This window comes from Eurosta solidaginis, chromosome 5 (genome assembly GCF_040869045.1).
Source record: "Eurosta solidaginis isolate ZX-2024a chromosome 5, ASM4086904v1, whole genome shotgun sequence".
In the NCBI taxonomy this organism is placed as follows: domain Eukaryota; kingdom Metazoa; phylum Arthropoda; class Insecta; order Diptera; family Tephritidae; genus Eurosta; species Eurosta solidaginis.
Window position 1 is genome coordinate 224,602,625 of NC_090323.1, and position 20,205 is coordinate 224,622,829.

Genomic DNA, 20,205 nt, shown 5'->3' on the forward strand with positions numbered 1-20,205 from the left:
CTCCGTACTTCATCCAGAATATAAAATTCCACTTATCAGAATTTGCACTTTGTACGGCGAGCTTAGCGCTTACCACGTACTCCGCACTTCTACTGATAAGTGTTCTTACCGCCGATCGCAAAACGAAATGATTGAAAATTAAGAGTGCGCAGCCTTTTTATAGTCTGCGCCAGAGCAAAATTATTTTAAGGCAATCCTGTTAAGAAAAATGTTATACAATGCAAATGCAAAAGAAAGAAAGAGACAAACATAGTTCTTCAGTTATACTACTACTACCATGGTAACGAAAGTTTTAAAGTGAAAGGAGTTTCCATACAGTTGTCTTATAAAATACTTCAAATATGTTATGCTACGTTATCTTGCTACGTTACAAAACTTATTTTCCAACCAAATTCTTTCATAAAATTGCCTTTTATTTCATACGAAAAAAACACTTGGTACTTGCGACAGCCTCGAGACTTTCACCGAGCCCGGTTTCCATTACGTGCAAAAATCGAGTTACTACTGTATTACAAAGAAATTTAGTAATTGATGAACACAGTTTATTTATGTATCTACTACACAGTCAAACTAAAAATAGCATTTTAAAAGAAAAAGTAAAATGTTTCCGTCAGTTGAGTGATACAAAATTTTTTCTGTGATTCAATGACCTTGCGGAAAACACGCTCCCTTTGACGGCCATCAGTCAGGATTGCGAGGGCAGCAAAGTGATTGTCAGTATATTTTTTATAGTATTCCCACTTTCCTTTTTTAAAGTTTATGAATGTGTTTTTTTCAGTGGTGATGAATTTGGCAGATCGCTTGAGCAAAAGAAGTATGAGTAGGTGTTCGGAAGTCAATGTTATCATCGGCTGCTAGTTGACGCAGTTAACGAGTCCTGCGCTCACGATAGAGATGTCTGGCGAACTATGACAGCTTCCTAGTATACGTGTGCGAGCGTACCCGTTAATCGTGCAGAGCGTCGTTTCTTCTATTTGGTCCGCCAGCATCTCACCTATTCTGTCCGCTTGTAGATAAAATTCCATATGTGGGCATTGAAATCACCTAGAATTATGCGATTTTCACCGGTGAGTAGTGCGCTGATGTCAGGGAAGTATCGACTGGGGCAGCAGGTGACGGGAGGGATATAGATGTTGATAATTTCTCAATTTGCATAGCCTGATCGGACACATATGTCTTGACGTTCCAGGACGCTGTCCCTATTATCGGGATCAAATAGATTATATGGCACCCAGTTGTGGATGATAAATGCGAATCCGCCTCCTTTTCCGCTCTCGCGATCTTTTCTGTGGACGTTGTACCCATAGCAGGTCTTCAAAGCAAATCTTGCCCTGAGTTTTGTCTCTTGGATCGCAGCAATGCGGATGTTGTGCCGCTTCATATAATAGACTTTCTCCGTTATCTTCCTAGTTAATCTATTACAGTTTAGCTGCAGTATTCTGAAGTGCAACGTGGAAGACGTTGCCACTATGGGGGTAAATGACGGCTGACTGCCCCTGAATTGAGGGAGGCTAGGTCTTAAGTGCTGTTGGTGCCCTGGGACTGGGCGTCTTTGAGTAGGCATCGGAGTACCCTGTTTAGTTGGGTTTGCGGCCCGGCAACATGGAGCGGTGAAACCCGTCGGGGGTTGTAGTCGCTGAGACCATAACATCTAAGAAAGTGGCACCGTCCAAGGGAGGAAGTGCATTGGGCAGATGTCGCAGGCATATATACATATTCTGTGCTGGTAAACGGTGCACATAGTGGTTGGGACTAAGAATCTGTTTCCCTGACCCCAGCGTTTAAGGGGCTCAGAACACACCCGCGGCAAGTATGCCGGTCGTAAGGGGCGACTAAAATTACCTAATTATCCAGGGTTTTCCAGCGCAATTTATAGCTTCTCCAACCCAATTGTCAACTTCACCTACCCGTGGCGAATCCTGTTTCTTTAGCATCCGAGGCTATGGCTCGGACTACGGGACGCCCGTGAGTATGAACAGCAAGTTGTCACAAAAGTATTGAAAAATTACGGGGTCGACGAATGTTGGGATCTAGCCCAGGACATTCCGTGCGTGGTAACCATCCTTTACACGTGAATCACTGGCAAGAGAGTGACCGTCCTAAAAACATTCGTTTCCGACACACGCAGCAAAACCATTTTTCTTTACCGGGATCAGGCATTGGCTCGATACTTTCCCGGAACAGGAGAATATGGAGCAGTCCCGCTGCAAAGATCTGCTGAGAGGATGACAATTTGCGGGAGGCAGGCAACAAATTAAATGGAGTTACACTGAAATTACAGCCCTTGGTCGGAAATAATCCCGAGTCGATCCGGTGAACAGAACCTACTGCCTTGGGAAGCGTGAAAAAATATATTCTTCTCCACATGTATTCAAGTCATTAGAATAACATATTGTAACGAATTTAGAGAAACTCCGCTTATTTTACACCTTCTGCAAACGTTCGAATCGCTAAAATGTTGAATAAATAACTCCAATATTCAGTAATGCAAAATGGTCTTTATTAGATTATTAGTACAATTATACTTCACAATTACACTTCAGTTTGCAACTGATAGCGTGTTTAAATCAAACTGATTACTCAGCTTGCTCTGCTTTTATATTCTCTGTTGCCTTGTCCGCATATTTCTACAAATGTCTAGATGTTTCTTCTTCTAGAATCTGCTACTTGATTACCAGCTATATGCGTGTGTATTTGTAGTTTATAGCCTCTCGCATAGCCATATGCGTGTTTTGTTATGTGAGTACTACTACGGCTGATTTTTACATGTGTTTATGAGTATATCTCCGTTGCCTGGTATGTATGTGTGTAGATGATGATTGATTTGTTTACGTGTACATACGAGTGGCTGCTTAGTATCGGCTTAGTGATGGTAGTATCGCTTAGTGATATTAATATTCGTCACAATATAAGGCATAACCACCCTTGACTCGGACTAAATAAAGCTATACTTCAAATGTAACCTGGCTGAGCACCTCGTGTTCATTTCACAAAAAAAAAAAAATTTTCTTCTTGTGTTGTATGTTTTGTGAAACTGACTGCTGGTTTAATACTTTTGTATTAAATCCTATAAAATAATGGCAATACACACTTTTTATATCTTTCTCTTAGATTACGAATGCACCGCTCTATACTGGCTCTTTTCCATCTATGACTGACAACGCTACTATAGATACTGCTTACAGAATTTTAGCAGATCATGCCCGCATGATAACAACATGTCTGGCAGATGGCATGTTACCAGATCAAAAGTACTTTTTATTAAATAAAAGACAGAATTTTTGTTTCTAATCTCTTGAAATATTCGTCTTTTATTTAGCCAAAAACTCCGTAGAGTTCTACGCAAAGCATTTACCATAAGCGAAAACGTATTTGGAAATGAAAAGTTACTATCATACCTTATACCTATAGTTGTGGAGACCTTGGGTACAGCCTATCCTGAAATGCATAATAAACAAAATAGCGTACTCGAATTAATAGCGCATGAACAAGAGGTATTTAAAGCGCTACGTGCCTGCTCGTCAAAAGCATTTGTTGCTGCTCTAGCTGAATTTCCTAATTTACAAGATATTGATCTAATGGAATGTCCTGGATTTGTGCCGGCTTATAGAGATTTTCAGGCAAGAAAAGAAACATTTCAAAATAATATAATTCCTGGTAGTTTTCTTTACAAACTTACCGATACTTATGGATTGACTGAAGAAAACTTTAAAAAATTGGCTGAATTAGAAAATATGGAATGTGATTTGCATGGTTACCTTACGGAAATGACGAATGCTAAATTCAAATCGAAAACTTCGTCAACAACAAGTAAAACCGCTTACAACAAAGATAAACTAGAATTGTTGAGATGTGATAATAAAACTCTTACAAATTTAACACAGAAGTTAAATGCAACAGATAATAGTTGGAAATATAACTATGTTTACGACTGTGATAGTAAAACATATAAAATTGCCGCACTTTCAGCTCGTCTAACCGGTCTAGTTTATCGCGGAAGAGCAGTAGATACGCTTGTATTAGGTGAAACCACATCGGAAGATGACTTACTTTATATTATAACAGATGCCAGTAATTTCTATTATGAATCCGGAGGCCAACAAGCAGACAGTGGTGTAATATTACTAACATCCGCAAACGATAATACCACAACAAACGATAATACTACACTTGAATTGCCTGTGGTGAATGTTGATTTTATAAACGATTGTGTTGTACATGTGTGTAGATTACCCAAAGTCGAGCAGAAGTTAATACTTAAAACGAACGCTGAGCTAAAGCTTGTAGTGGACGTAAATCTTCGTCAAAGGACAATATGTCATCATACAGGTTAGTTTCCAAAAAAGAGTTGTGAATGATCCGCCCGTACAATATATATCAATGCAATTGGGCTACATCTTAGTCTAATTCATAGTAATAATAACTCTTTTGATCAACTTATCTGGGGTCAATGGCACCGAAGCCCAAAACATGCTATAGAGAATAATTTTAACCCTCAAATTATATCTAAAAACATTAAATACAGCACACTGACAAGAATGTGAAACGATCTATAGTTTCTATACTCAGCTGAGCAGAGCTCACAGAATATATTAATTTTGTTCGCATAACGGTAATCCGTAACGGCATAAACTAATCGAGATAGATATAGACTTCTATATATCAAAATGATCCGGGCGAAAAAAGAAATTCATTTAGCCATGTCCGTCTGTCCGCTCGTCCGTCTGCCCGTTAACACGATAACTTGAGTAAATTTCGAGATATCTTGATGTAATTTGGTATGTAGGTTCCCGGGCACTCATCTCAGATCGCTATTTAAAATGGTAGGTGGGTTGACCCTATGACGCAGAATAGAAAATTAGTAAAATTTTGGACAATGGGCGTGGCACTGCCCACTTTTAAAAGAAGGTAATTTAAAAGTTTTGCAAGCTGTAATTTGGCAGTCGTTGAAGATATCATGATGAAATTTGGCAGGAACGTTACGCCTATTACTATATGTGTGCTAAATAAAAATTTTCAAAATCGGATGACGAACACGCCCACTTTTAAAAAAAAATTTTTAAAGTCATATTTTAACAAAAAATTTAATATCTTTACAGTTTATAAATTATGTCAACATTCAACTCCAGTAATGATACGGTGCAACAAAATACAAAAATAAAAGAAAATTTCAAAATGGGCATGGCTCCGCCCTTTTTCATTTAACTTTATTAGAATATTTTTAATGCCATAAGTCGAACAAAAATTTTACTAATCCTTGTGAAATTTGGTAGGGTAGATTCTATGACGATAACTGTTTTCTGTGAAAATGGGCAAAATCGGTTGAAGCCACTCCCAGTTTTTATCCACAGTCGACCGTCTGTCCTTACGCTCGGCCGTTAACACGATAACTTGAGCAAATATCGATATATCTTTACTGAACTTAGTTCACGTACTTATCTGAACTCACTTTATCTTGGTATACAATATGGCCAAAATCCGACTATGAACACGCCCACTTTTTCGATATCGAAAATTGCGAAAAATGAAAAAAAGCCATAATTCTATACCAAATATGAAAAAAAGGACGAACATGGTAATTGGATTGGTTTATTGACGCAAAATATAACTTTAGAAAAAACTTTGTAAAATGGGTGTGACACCTACAATATTAAGTAGAAGAAAATGAAAAAGTTTTGCAGGGCGAAATCAAAAGCCCTTGGAATATTGGCAGGAATACTGTTCGTGGTATTACATATATAAATAAATTAGCGGTACCCGACAGATGATGTTCTGGTCCACCCTGGTCCACATTTTGGTCGATATCTCGAAAACGCCTTCACATATACAACTAAGGCCCACTTTCTTTTAAAACACTCATTAATACCTTTAATTTGATACCTATATCGTACAAACACATTCTAGAATCACCCCTGGTCCACCTTTATGGCGATATCTCGAAAAGGCGTCCACCTATAGAACTAAGGCCCAATCCCTTTTAAATAATCATTAACACCTTTCATTTGATACCCATATCGTTCAAACGTATTCTAGAGTCACCCCTGATCCACCTTTATGGCGATATCTCGAAAAGTCGTCCACCTATAAAACTAAGGCCCACTCCCTTTTAAAATACTCATTAACACCTTTCAATTGATACCCATATCGTACCAACACATTCTAGAGTCACCCCTGGTCCACCTTTATGGCAATATCTCGAAAACGCGTCCACCTATAGAACTAAGGCCCACTCCCTTTTAAAATACTCATTAACACCTTTCATTTGATTCCGATATCGTACAAACACATTCTAGAGTCACCCCTGGTCCACCTTTATGGCGATATCTCGAAAAGGCGTCCACCTATAGAACTAAGGCCCACTCCCTTTTAAATAATCTTTAACACCTTTCATTTGATACCCATATCTTACAAACGCATTCTAGAGTCACCCCTGGTCCACCTTTATGGCGATATCTCGAAAAGGCGTCCACCTATAGAACTAAGGCCAAATCCCTTTTAAAATACTCATTAACAGCTTTCATTTGCAACCCATATCGTACAAACGCATCCTAGAGTCACCCCTGGTCCACCTTTATGGCGATATCCCGAAATGGCGTCCACCTATAGAACTATGGCACACTCCATTTTAAAATACTCTTTAATATCTAATTTAATACCCATGTCATACAAACACATTCCAGGGTCACCCTAGGTTCATTTTCCTACATGGTTATTTTCCCTTATTTTGTCTCCAAAGCTCTCAGCTGAGTATGTAATGTTGGGTTACACCCGAACTTAGCCTTCCTTACTTGTTTTTTTTTTTCAAGAGGTGGGAGGGGTTGTTGCTAAAACTATAGTAATATTGCCCTAGACTTATCAAAATTGGTATATAGCTATTTTAGATTGTGGACTATATCGGAAAAGGTTTGGGATTTTTTTTCGGAATCAATTCGTGAGTATTTCGCTATTACTTCGGATCTATGTGCGGATAATTTCTGGAACGTGATGATTTACGGAATCTTTCGGCAATATTTATTATCGGGATAGTTAGTTAGTCGGTAGGTTATTATCGGGATAGTTTCTTTGTGACTTTTTCAGTACAGTTACGTGTTTTTTTTTCAGGATCATTTCCAGTCTATTTAGTTATTAGTTTGCACCGTTTCGATATTATTTAAGGACCATTTCCGAAGTATTTTGAAGGAAGATCTTCGCACTGTTTCGTGATCATTTCGATACTGTTTCTGGGATAAATTTAGGATTACTTCAGAATAATCTGGAACTACTTAGGGTTAGTTTTGAAATTTTTTAAGACATAATATCGACACTTTATCAGGATAACTTCGGATTAATTTTAGCACAATTTTGGTATTGCTTAATTTGTCATAACGCCACTCTTTCCGAACCACTCGGCATAACTTATAAGTTGGATTCGAGAATATTTAGGGAAAAGTTTAGGATAATTTTGAAATAATATCCGTATAATTTTTAAACTCTCCGGCACATTTCGCGACCCCTTTTCTATTCATGAATTTTTTCTGAAGTAATGGTATACCTCCAGAAAGTGGCTAGATTCTAGAAAGCTCTTGGTATTTTCCAAGAGAACGGAGTTTATTTATAACATTAGTCCTGGTTTTTGGGTTTTCAGTTTGGTCGTTAAAAAACTTCGAGTAAAACTATGGACTCATTCAGTCCATGTGAGGTCCTTATGTATCCCGCTGGAATGCGCTTTTCTTTCAAATGGGTCATATACACAAGTCTAGTTCCAAGCAGTTTTGGATCAACGAAATTAAAAAAATTTTAATAAGAAATAATGTTCACAGCTTCATCTACGTATTATAGCTTCCCTCTTCGCTTTGACTTTGTATTCAGCCTAGTATTGTGATTTTTCTGAATATGTACTACAACAAGCTAGGGAATAGCAGCTATTTACATTTCATATTATGATATAAATATGTTAACATACCTATTTAGTTAATTTGTTAATAAAACATATTTTTTCTAAGCAACACACTTATTAAGTGCTGCTATCCGTTCGCTGTTCAACAAAATCACATACCAAGTCTCCAGTGCTGTCACAACAGATCATTGTAAACTCGAACTCAGCTTAATGGGAAAGCGTATTAACAAAGAGGACATTTTGCGATTAGAAAATTTAATCAAGTAATTTGAACTCACTACATACACAACGATTTTATACTACTCCATTTCCAGTTGTAAATGAGAAAGCGTCAGATATAAATGCGAAAGCGTCATATGGAAATGAGAATAGTCACTTGTAAATGAGAAAACTGTAAATGAAATTTCGAAAGCGTCAATTGTATTTGAGAATAGTTAGTTGTAAATGAGAATAGGGAATTGTAAATGCGAAAGCGTCATTTGGAAATGAGAATAGTCAATTGCAAATGCGAAAGCGTCACATGGAAATGCGAATAGTCACATGTAAATGAGAATAGTCAGTTGCAAATGAGAATTGTGAATTGTAATCGCGAAGGCGTCATTTGGAAATGAGAATAGTCAATTACAAATGCGAAAACGTCACATGGAGATTCGAATAGTCACTTGTAAATGAGAAGAGTCAGTTGTATATGATAATTGTGAATTGTAAATGCTAAGGCGTCATTTGGAAATGATAATAGTCAATTGCAAATGCGAAAGCGTCATGTGGAAATGAGAATAGTCACTTGTAAATGAGAAAGCATCAAATTAAAATGCGAAAGCGTCATTTGTAATTGAGAATTCGTACTCAATTATAAATAAGCAAGTACCTTTTGAAAATGCGAAAGCGTCATATGGAAATGAGAAAGCAGATCCAAACTAATTGCTTAAATAACTTAAAACCGTGATTAGCTTTAGGATGGTATTTACCAACTATTTACTTCACTAAAATAACACTAGGTATAAATAAGGCTTTGTTAATTATTCCAATTATGTCCATCGGAATTCGGACTCCTTATGCATTTGAAGTTCTTGTACAGTGGTGCGAAATAGCTAATGGGAGGGAACCATTACATTATACTTTTACATAGAATTGACAAATTTTATTCTTAATAACAAATAAGTCTCTCGAATTTTCATTTAATGATTTCTCATGCAAAATTTACTTACTTTTCTCATTTCTATATAACGCCTTCGCATTTACAATTGACTATTCTCATTTACATATGACGCTTTCGGATTTTTAAGTGATACTTTCTTATTAATGATTTACTACGTATTCTCAAATACAAATGACGCTTTCGCATTTTCATTTGATGCTTTCTCATTTACAAGTGACTATTCTCATCTACATATGGTGCCTTCGCATTCACAATTCACTATTCTCATTTAACGCTGACTATTCTCAATTACAAATGACGCTTTCGCTTTTACAATTGACTATTCTCAATTCCATATAACGCTTTCGCATTTACGTTTGACGCTTTCTAATTTACAACTGACTAATCTTATTTACAATTTACAAATCTTATTTTCAAACTATGCTTTCTTATTTTCAACTAACTATTCTCATTTTCAAATGACGCTTTCTCATTTCCAAATCACGCTTTCTCATTTACAACTGGAAATGGTGTAGTTCTAACTTAGTCTTGTGTATTCAACTTTTCAATGACAGCCAGACTATCCAATCAAAGGTGCCAGTTGATGTGAAAAATGTAATGGCTAGTGATGTATTACAGCAGGATGATATTGTAATGGTGCCTGGAGAAATATATCCCGAGACTGATTTGCGTTTGATAAGCATAAAGTGTGACAAACCTCAGCTACTCTCTAAAGAGCTGTGTTGTGGAACGCATGCAACGAATACACGCGAGCTTGAATATTTTAGCATTACAAATTTTCGACAAACCAATCGCGCCAGATATGCCTTTACAGCAGTCGCGGGAATAGCTGCAGAAAATGTAAGATATTGCTTTACAGTCTTATATGTTATAACAAGTATTTTGCTGTTCCATGGAATTTATCAACGATTTTACAGGCCTTAAAGACGGCGGCACTCTTACAACATCGCGTTGATATGTTGAATGAACAATTTAAGACTGATCAATTAACAAATGCAACAGAAATCGAATTACAAAAAATACGTCATAATTTAATGCACACTGAAGCTTTATTGCCGTATGTATTAAAAATCAATACGTTGGAGCGCATTAATAATCTACTGAGAAAGCTTAAAGAGACTACACGCACAACATTAAAGTAGGAATACAAATTTTTAAATTAAAGTTTTAAAATTTTCAAAATTGCACCTTTTTTTTATCAATTACAGAGAATTTGTTGAAGTTGAAATGAAGGCATTATTACAAGAAAAATGCATTGAAACGCATCCATTCATTGTTCATTACATCACAAGCTCCGTATTGGTTGAAGAAGTGCCATTGCAAAAAGCGACAAAGTTATGCACTGATCGACCCATACTCGTTGCCAGCATGTGTAATAGCATTATCAAAGCGCGTTGCTGCGTACCTAAGGTAAGAAAATAAAAACAAGTATTGTTGTTTACTCCACGGGCAACGAAAACTAGAACAGTTGAAGTTTCGATAGAAAACTAATACAAACCAATATTCGTTTAAAAGACGTACATCATCACTTAGATGCGCCTAGGCGATTTCGCGATAACTTTCGCCAATCGGAAGCACCTACAACATATATTTTTCATACGGATTGTATCCGTACCTTCCATGTCTCTAATGGACGTTTGTTTAGAGCAATCACCGGCTTCAATTCTATCTAAAGTCATCGATTTTTCTTTTCCAAATACGATTGGGACAAAATTTTAGTAGCGGACCACCTAAAACCACCTTTCCTTGGATAAACAAATAGTTACATACCTCTTTTGCAAGACGATTTTTGTTGTTATATCCCCCTACTGATTTGTAAGATCTCGGGTTCGAATCGAGCTCAAGGCCTAACAATAATTATTTTATCATTATTGTTATGATAAATTTTTTTTAAATGAAAATTGCAGTGGCATTTGATTATTTTTATACTCAGCGTGCTTTGCACACAGAGTATATTAACTTTGATTGGATAACGGTTGGTTGTACAGGTATAAAGGAATCGAGATAGATATAGACTTCCATATATCAAAATCATCAGTATCGAAAAAAAAATTGATTGAGCCATGTCCGTCCATCAGTCGGTCTGTCTGTTAACACGATAACTTGAGTAAATATTGAGATATCTTGACCAAATTTGGTATACGAGCTTACCTGGATCCAGAATAGATTGGTATTGAAAAAGAGCGTAATCGGATGATAATCACACCCACTTTTTATATATATAACATTTTGGAAAACACAAAAAACTGATTATTTAGTAAATAATACACCTAGAATGTTGAAATTTGACGTGTGAGACTTGATAGAAATTTGAACAAATTTTTTAAAATGGGCGTGGCACCGCCCACTTGTGATAAAATCAATTTTACAAATATTAATCATAAATCAAAAATCGTTAAACCCATCGTAACAAAATTCGGCAGAGAGGTTGCCTTTACTATAAGGAATGCTTTGAAGAAAAATTAACGAAATCGGTTAAGGACCACGCCCACTTTTATATAAAAGATTTTTAAAAGGGTCGTGGACGAATAAAATAAGCTATATCTTTGCAAAAAAGAGCTTTATATCAATGGTATTTCATTTCCCAAGCGGATTTATAACAATAAATAGGAAAAACTTCAAATTATAAAAATGGGCGTGGCACCGCCCCTTTTATGACTAAGCAATTTTCTATGTTTCGGGAGCCATAACTCGAAGAAAAATTAACATATCGTAACAAAATTGGGTACACATATTTTCCTTATAGCAGAAAATATTTCTAGTAAAAATGGACGGGATCGGTTAAGACCACAGCAACTTAAATATAAAACAAGTTTAGAACGGTCGTAGACTAGAATAATAACCTATTACTTAGCAAAAAATAGTTTTGAATCAATGATATTTCACTTATCAAGTTTTATTGTAATAGGAAACGGGGAGACATTTTTTTTTTTAACGGGCGGTACCACGTGTTATGTAGAAAAGTAATTTATCTGAAATGAAATGTACAATTCAAGCTCCGCTGAGTATATAATGTTCGGTTACACCCGAACTTAGACACCTTTACATGTTTACACTAACTTTCTGATTATATTTAATCTATATACATATATAAAAATGAAATAATGTTCGTTCCTGTCCATGTTTTGGGGCCGATACGAGGCCAATTTTATTCGTTCTTCTTTCATATTATAGGGATCAAATAGGGGCAGGTTTTTAGCAGAACAAAATTTTAAAAAATGTCTAGGGTCCTGAGATATAGGTCAAAACGTGGACCCAGATAACTACACGATGTGTTTATATACTATGGGTACCAAATAGAAGCTTCTGATGAGTACTTTAATGTGGGGTACTTTTGGTACCCCAAGAATGTTTTTTTTTAACGGGCGGTACCACGTGTTATGTAGAAAAGTAATTTATCTGAAATGAAATGTACAATTCAAGCTCCGCTGAGTATATAATGTTCGGTTACACCCGAACTTAGACACCTTTACATGTTTACACTGACTTTCTGATTATATTTAATCTATATACATATATAAAAATGAAATAATGAAGCTTCTGATGAGTACTTTAATGTGGGGTACTTTTGGTACCCCTAGGTGACTAGGGTCTCGAGATATAGGCCAAAGTGTGGACCCGGGTACCCCAAGAATGTGTTTATACAATATGGATATCAAATGAAAGCTGTTGATGAGTGCTTTAGTACATGACAATTTTTCGTACCCCTGGGTGATTAGGGTCTCGAGATATAGGCCAAAACGTGGACCCGATACCCCTAGAATGTGTTTATACAATATGGATACCAAATTAAAGCTGTTGATGAGTTCTTTAGCAGAGGGTAATTTTCATACATTTGGGTGACTATGGTCTCGAGATATTGCCCAAAATGAGGATCAGAATAACCTTAGGATGTGTTTTTACATTATGGGTATCAAATGGAAGCTGTTAATGAGTACTGCAATATGGGTATCAAAAGGAAGCTGTACAGATGAGTGGTAATTTTTCCCTGGGTGACGAGCGTCTCGAGATCATTTCATGTGTACAACATTTTTTGAATAAATATGCGAATTTTTCGATTTTTGTCGTGCTTATAAGTTGCAAATTTTTTTCGAAGGAGAGTAAACATAAACACCGAGGTTTGTACACTGTTTATGTCACTATGTCACATTTCGTTGCTGGCTGAACATTTCCACTGCTTTGTATTTGTTATACAAATGACGCTTATGTTCCGTTAATTTTTATGCAGTTCAACTGTGAGCAGTGTTCGGACTTCTATCACTAAAATAGTAGATCTACCACCTTTTTTCCTGAAATATAACTTCTACCACGCAAGCTTACACCCCTATTCTGCATTTCGATTACGTTCCCGTTCTACGCTCCGCTTTAATCGAAGTTGGGTATTCTGCATTACGACGGAATCGTAACGAGAAGAGGAAGAGCAAATGATTTTTCGAAATCAGCTGTTTGTGCGGAATGTGTGAACATTGGAACAAAATAAATTAAAGAAAATTTGTAAAAAAAACACTGAAAAACGTTTATGTTTTATTATCCACGACATTCTGTACAAAAAAAAGCAATAGAATATATTGCCGCCGTGTTATATTTTTTGAGTGAAGTGCTTTTATAATTGTAAGTGCGTTTTTGTCGTTCTTTTGGTCAATTCCCTACCGTGGACACCAAGTTTTGTTAAAACGGATTCCTGCACGAATATAGTTGACATTGCCTGAATTTTATGGATGTTAATTTCATTGCACTGGCCTAAAATACTTTATGAAGATTTATTTATTCTTTCCTTAACAAGTTTTACTTACTTTTTTGTTAAAATTATGTTATAAATTAATAAAAAAATAAAAAGAAAATATTTCATATATTTTTGGTAAGCTTTTCCGATCTATTCGAGAGTAGTGCCAATATAAAAAGAAAATACTTTTCCGCCAACTAATTTACAACTTAGAAAAACGGAACTACGATCGAAATGCAGAATACGCAAAATCGAACGATTCGAAGTTGGATCGAAAGAGATTGGAACACAGAATACCAAATTTGCTAAATCGAAAAAATTCCAATCCAAGTCGAAATACAGAATAGGGGTGTTAAAAATAGGTGGTAGATTTCTATAGAAGTTTTCTGAAAAAACCTTATTTTTTCCACAATTATTGGGGAAGAAAATCAATGCAGTTGAGCGGTTTTGTAAAACTCAAAATAACGTCTAGCTTAGCTCCGATTATCATATTAGCTCTCTTACTTTAGGTTTTTAGTACAAAACTGCAACGTACACCTATCTATATATGAAAAAAGTGGTGGTTATTCATTATATCAAGATATTTAAAAAATAACCGAAATCTGCCACTTTTTTCTCAAATCAACCATTATTTTTTGGAAAATCTACCACTAAGCAAAATTTTCAAGTCCGAAAACTGATAACGATACCGATTTCGAAAACATCTGGAATGGCAAAAGTTCTTAAAGTATGTAAGCTCATCGTATGGGATGAGTGTACTATGGCACACAAGAAATCATTGCAAGCACTTGATAGAACTTTGAAGCTAAACAGTCTTTGGAGGTGCCATGATTTTATTGGCTGGAGATTTCAGGCAAACATTACCTGTGATCCCAAAATCCACGACTGCAGATGAAATCAATGCATGTTTAAAATCGTCGTATTTATGGAGACATGTAAACACGCTTACACTTACTACAAACGTACGTGTTCAACTACAAAACGATCCGTCAGCAGCTGAATTTCACAGCCATTACTGAAAATCGGAAATGGCCAAATGTCTGTCGATATAACAGGAATGATTACAATGCCTAACAATTTCTGCACTTTTGCACGGTCTAAAGAGGCATGGATACAGAGTGTATTACCAAACATAGTTCAACATTACAAAAACAATAATTGGCTATGCGAAATAGCAATTTTAGCTGGGAAAATGATATAAATGCAGCTATTCTGGATCAAATACCTGGTGACATAGTTGCATATAAGTCAATGGACACTATGCCGTTTGCGTGCTACGCGTCCCCTATATGATCGCCAAGCCTAAAAACTACCCACTGGAAGAAGCTACAGTCCTGCCAAAATACTGCGCTCAGAACCGCCACGGGCTGTCTTTTTATGTCCCCAGAACACCATCTACATAATGAGGCGAGAATACTCCCCATCAGGGAGAGAAATGAGATGCTAACCAAACAGTTCCTGTTGAATACCCAGAAGCCTGGGCATCCCAACAGACATCTGATTAATGAACCAGCACCGCCTAGGGACTTAAGGAGTCATCTCCGTAAGCATTTTGAGGAAATACGGCACCTGAGAACTCAGCCGTATGAAGCAAAAAACCACAAGCAGGCCCTTGGTGATCTCCACAAACAGGCGTCGGAACTTTATGCCGGGAATTGCCCGGTGAATCCAGTACTCGGGGAACAGTACCCAAAACTTGCGGAAGAGGAACGCATACTCCCCAGGGAAACGCAAGTCACTCTGGCTCAACTTCGTTCTGGATACTGTAATAGGTTAAACTCTTACATATCCAGAATCAACCCCGAAATGCAAAATGTATGCCCCGCTTGCAATGTGTCCCCACATGACACCAACCATCTCTTTAATTGTAATGTGGAACCAACGCCTCTAACACCCCTTTCATTATGGTCCACCCCTGTCGAAACAGCAAGTTTCCTTGGACTCCCGTTAGAGGATATTGATAACAATTTGGGATCGGTCGCAGCTATTAGGTGGGGCGAAACATTGCTACAACAACAACAACAACATTAGATTTTCAGTTATACAATCGACAAAAAACTGCTACCAGTTTTAACAGGCTGCGGCTACATATGAGTATGCCTCTTCCACCAGTACGTAACTATCGAAGAAGTACCAAAAAGGAATTTGTATATAGTTAGGAACTAGTGAAAAGTTTAAACAGCGGGACAATTTCCACCGCCTAGGAGATCGCAATGTTAAATTCACCAGTTGAAAACATGTAAAAGAGATAGATAGCGAACTATTAGTGGTTCAGAATGCAGTAGAAAAGCACTCATTTTGAACTAGAGACTCTCCATACGGGATAGTTTCTGTGACTTTTTGTTTCAAATCGGTATATTAGCCGTGTTTTTTAACACGCGCGTATACGTTTCGTTTGCGCGTGTTAAAAAACGCCTATCTTCGCTTAGATAATGCTTAGGAGACCCATCTAGCGGCTGTGGTAAAACAACTAGCTACAGCAACAGGGTGTACCGAAAAGCGGAGACGCAACACTCTGATGGCCATAGGGTATAACATATAGCTGAATCAGTTGCGATGAATTGTGGACACACATATAATACATAGAATTAGTGTACAGGGTGAAACAAAGACACATATTTCAGTTACATCTGAGTATAATGCGTATTGAAATTTAGTAGGACAAAATTTATGCGCAGCAATTTCAGAGGTGTATTTATAGTTTGTCTCTTAGCAGTCAATATAAAGTTTAAGCGTAAACGGATATACGCGTGTTAAAAAACACGGCTATTATTTTTCTTAGTTATGAGACATTTTTTGACTGGAAGTGGGGGGAACCGTAAAGTAACCATGCCTATCATTTACTTGTTAAACATTTTATTAAATTCAAATGGTATTTCAGCACCTCAGTAATCTCTGTTGCTAATATATGTATGTAAATTTGAACATTTAAGCATTTCAAAAGTTTTCAAATTCAATTTCCAATGCAACATTCGCGGAAATCTCTACATTCACTTTTAGTATGGTTATTGAACCCCAAATTCCGACGATACATATATGTATAGACCCACAAAACTTGATGCTAGAGGTCAATGTAATTTTTCGCTACTTGAAGAATTAAATTTATTGGCTCTTGTATGTTGGTGATATAACTATTGACGTAATATTTCAAGCAAATATTTTGTAACATGAAAGCAAATATTCTACTTTTTGCGACCTCAAACAATTAAAATTTTTTAAATATATTTTTTAAATACAAAAAAGGTTTCAGTGCACATACAATTTTGTACATGTATTGTGATTCGCATGATACAAAAAATGGAGGTAGTTCTATTTCGTGTGACGTTAGCCACTTGACTTTTGCGGGGACAATGACAATTTCACCAAAAACTAGCTACCAGATGGAAAAATTTTGCGAATTTTTTTAATTTTGATGGATTTCATATTAACGAATACGACTAAATTACTTTCATAGTTATTTTAAATAAAAAAGAAAAAAAAAAATAGCCACATGCCTTCGAAATATTAGAATAGGTTTTTAATAACTGCCGAAAATTGTTTTGGTGGAAGAAACATGGATCGAAATATGCAAAGCAAGGGAATATAGTCTTCTTAAGTGTCCGTACGTACACGTTTGTCAATTGCTTGCTCAAAGGAGGTCCTTATAAACCGACACCGCAATTTCTTGACAAATTGGCTACAAGTACAAATTTTTTATTTTTTTTATTTATTTCATAATTCAAGCGCTGCGCTTTAGGAAGGAATTGTTAAACCATTTTTTAGGGAGAACATTACCCTGTAGCTCTGCAGGTTACCCACTAGTTATGAGAGTGTTTTTGCCCGTTGTACCAGGGGTCACCTTGGGGCAGCCATGCCTCTACACATTCTGTGCCCTTTTAGCATTCACATAGATGTGCAGACTTTGGAGGAACACTTTTTCTCCACATGCCTTGAGAAATATCCACTGTAGGGGCACGATAATAGGGCCATGCTAGATGAACAGGATTTTTCGTGTATTTTTTTTTCTGTCTAGGGGTCAAGCTGCCATATAGATATGAGTCATTAACCAACGTATGAGTCATTATCCACTATTTTTCAATAAACTTGCATGTTTTACTGTATTCTCAATCGATATATATGCACATAAATCGTGCTAAAACATATTATTATTGTCTCAGATGGTCATTTCGTTTTCATCCTAAAGGAAATTTCCATCTAGAAAACCCACAATTTCGCCCTAAACAGTAACGGTATGGCAACGCTTCTGGCAAAACAACAAATATTATGAAACTTCAAAAATCCCCAAATACGTCAAAAAATTTTGAGTGGAACTACCTTCTTTTTTGTGTCATGGTGATTCGCACTTCCATATAAAAAATTTTGAGCAGCACTGGTTATCATGGTTTCAGTTACCATAGGATTTTTTTCTAAAATTATGGAAAATAAAAAAATGGAAGAATTTGATTGACGAAATATGTATGAAAACTTGCAACTGATATTTTTCTGTGCGCTGCTGTATAAACAAAATTAGCTTCTTGGTCCTTTTAAACTTTTCTTTCGGACGAGACCGGACCTACATGTTTTTTGCGACTCAGAACGGCAGCTGCAAAGCAGATGAGCTTTCACTCTAAATTTTAGCGGGAAATAAAATTTGGCACAACTTTCTAGCTTTGATAATATTATACAAAAAACTATTTTCTTATTTTATTTTATATTTATTTTTATAGAAATTTATTAGCGATCAATTTGATGCAGAGCAATGGCTGAAAGAATTTGCTGTACCCTTCAAAGCGCAAGTCGCTGCGCCAAAGGGTCAAAATACTGCCGAGGTATGCAATATGAAAGGTAAAAAAGTATCTACACAGTTCGAGGAACAACTTGAAGAAGCGACAACTAGAGCAAATAAATTTGCATCAAACCGTCTTTTGTTGTGACTTCATTATTTTTATTGATTTATTATTATAAAATTGGTACATTGTACAGTTATTAACAGTTATTAACAGTCTATTTATAGTTTAATATTTAAGGTCTATATTTGGTTACTTTAAACTTAGTTGGAAATATATGAGCATAAATAATACGTTAAAATTAAAATAGCTTAAGATAATATTTATAACTGTAATTATTATTATTATTTTTTTTTTCAAATATAGACTCTTAATAACAAATATGTTTTTAATAAAAACTAACATTACGAATGAAAAAAAACATTCTATTCCCTATAGCAATATATTGGACTTAATTAAACTTATGCATCATTATTATTATTCAAGTTTAAACCTTCAAACTTAAGATCTTCCTCATATTCCTCCTCGTCATCTTCGTCATCTGAAAGAAATAGGGTAATAAAAAAATAAATAAATTTTTTGGAGTATATTTATTTAATACGCACTAAATAAACAAGGAAGGCTAAGTGTAACCGAACATTACATACTCAGCTGAGAGCTTTGGAGACAAAATAAGGGAAAATCACCATGTAGGAAAATGAACTTAGGGTGACTCTAGAATGCGTTTGTACGATATGGGTATCAAATTAAAGGTATTAATGATGGTTTAAAAGGGAGTGGCCCTTAGTTGTATATGTGAAGGCGTTTTCGATATATCGACCAACATGTGGATCAGGGTGACCCAGAACATCTGTCGGGTACAGCTAATTTATTTATATATGTAATACCACGAACAGTATTCCTGTCATGATTCCAAGGGCTTTGGATTTCGCCCTGCAGAACTTTCTCATTTTCTTCTACTTAATATGGTAGATGTCAAACCCATTTTACAAAGTTTTTTCTAAAATTATATTATTCGTCAAAAAACCAATCCAATCGCCATGTTTCATTCCTTTTTTCGTATTTGGTATGAATCAACGACTGCCAAATTACAGCCTGCAAAACTTTTAAATTACCTTCTTTTAAAAGTGTGCGGTGCAACGCCCGTTGTCCAAAATTTTAAAAATTTTCTATTCTGCCTCACAAGGTCAACCCACCTACCAAGTTTCATCGCTTTATCCGTCTTTGGTAATGAATTATCGCACTTTTTCGGCTTTTCGAAATTTTCGATATCGAAAAAGTGGGCGTGGTTATAGTCCTATTTCGTTCATTTTAAATAACAATCTGGGATGAGCGCCCAGGAACCTACATACCAAATTTCATCAAGATACCTCAAAATTTACTCAAGTTATCGTGTTAACGAACAGACGGACGGACGGACATGGCTAAATGAATTTCTTTTTCGCCCAGATCATTTTGATATAAGAAGTCTATATCTATCTCGATTAGTTTATGTCGTTACGGATTACCGTTATGCGAACAAAATTAATATACTCTGTGAGCTCTGCTCAGCTGAGTATAAAAATAAAGCACTAAATGCGAGAACTGTTACTTTTTAGATGATGAATACACGTAGGACTACTTCATATCAAAACCTCCCAGTTGAAGAGGTTGGCACACTCCTCAATTGAGGTAATCTAAG

The 20,205-nt window shown here is 36.1% G+C and overlaps 2 protein-coding genes across 4 annotated transcripts in view; one reads left to right on the forward strand and one right to left on the reverse strand.

Annotated features, from left to right (window-relative positions):
- AlaRS-m (alanine--tRNA ligase, mitochondrial) overlaps positions 1-19,042 on the forward strand; it is a 32,527-nt gene extending 13,485 nt beyond the window's left edge. For both annotated transcript variants that reach the window (XM_067788564.1, XM_067788565.1), the window contains 7 exons: positions 3,112-3,251; positions 3,320-4,329; positions 7,983-8,139; positions 9,590-9,875; positions 9,953-10,173; positions 10,244-10,445; positions 18,465-19,042. In XM_067788564.1, the coding sequence (XP_067644665.1) occupies positions 3,112-3,251; positions 3,320-4,329; positions 7,983-8,139; positions 9,590-9,875; positions 9,953-10,173; positions 10,244-10,445; positions 18,465-18,671 (2,223 nt within the window). In that variant the 3' untranslated portion in view covers positions 18,672-19,042. The remainder of the gene's footprint in view (positions 1-3,111; positions 3,252-3,319; positions 4,330-7,982; positions 8,140-9,589; positions 9,876-9,952; positions 10,174-10,243; positions 10,446-18,464) is intronic.
- Positions 18,902-20,205, reverse strand: part of SA1 (stromal antigen) — a 51,641-nt gene continuing 50,337 nt past the window's right edge. For both annotated transcript variants that reach the window (XM_067788562.1, XM_067788560.1), the window contains exon 12: positions 18,902-19,065. In XM_067788562.1, the coding sequence (XP_067644663.1) occupies positions 18,986-19,065 (80 nt within the window). In that variant the 3' untranslated portion in view covers positions 18,902-18,985. The remainder of the gene's footprint in view (positions 19,066-20,205) is intronic.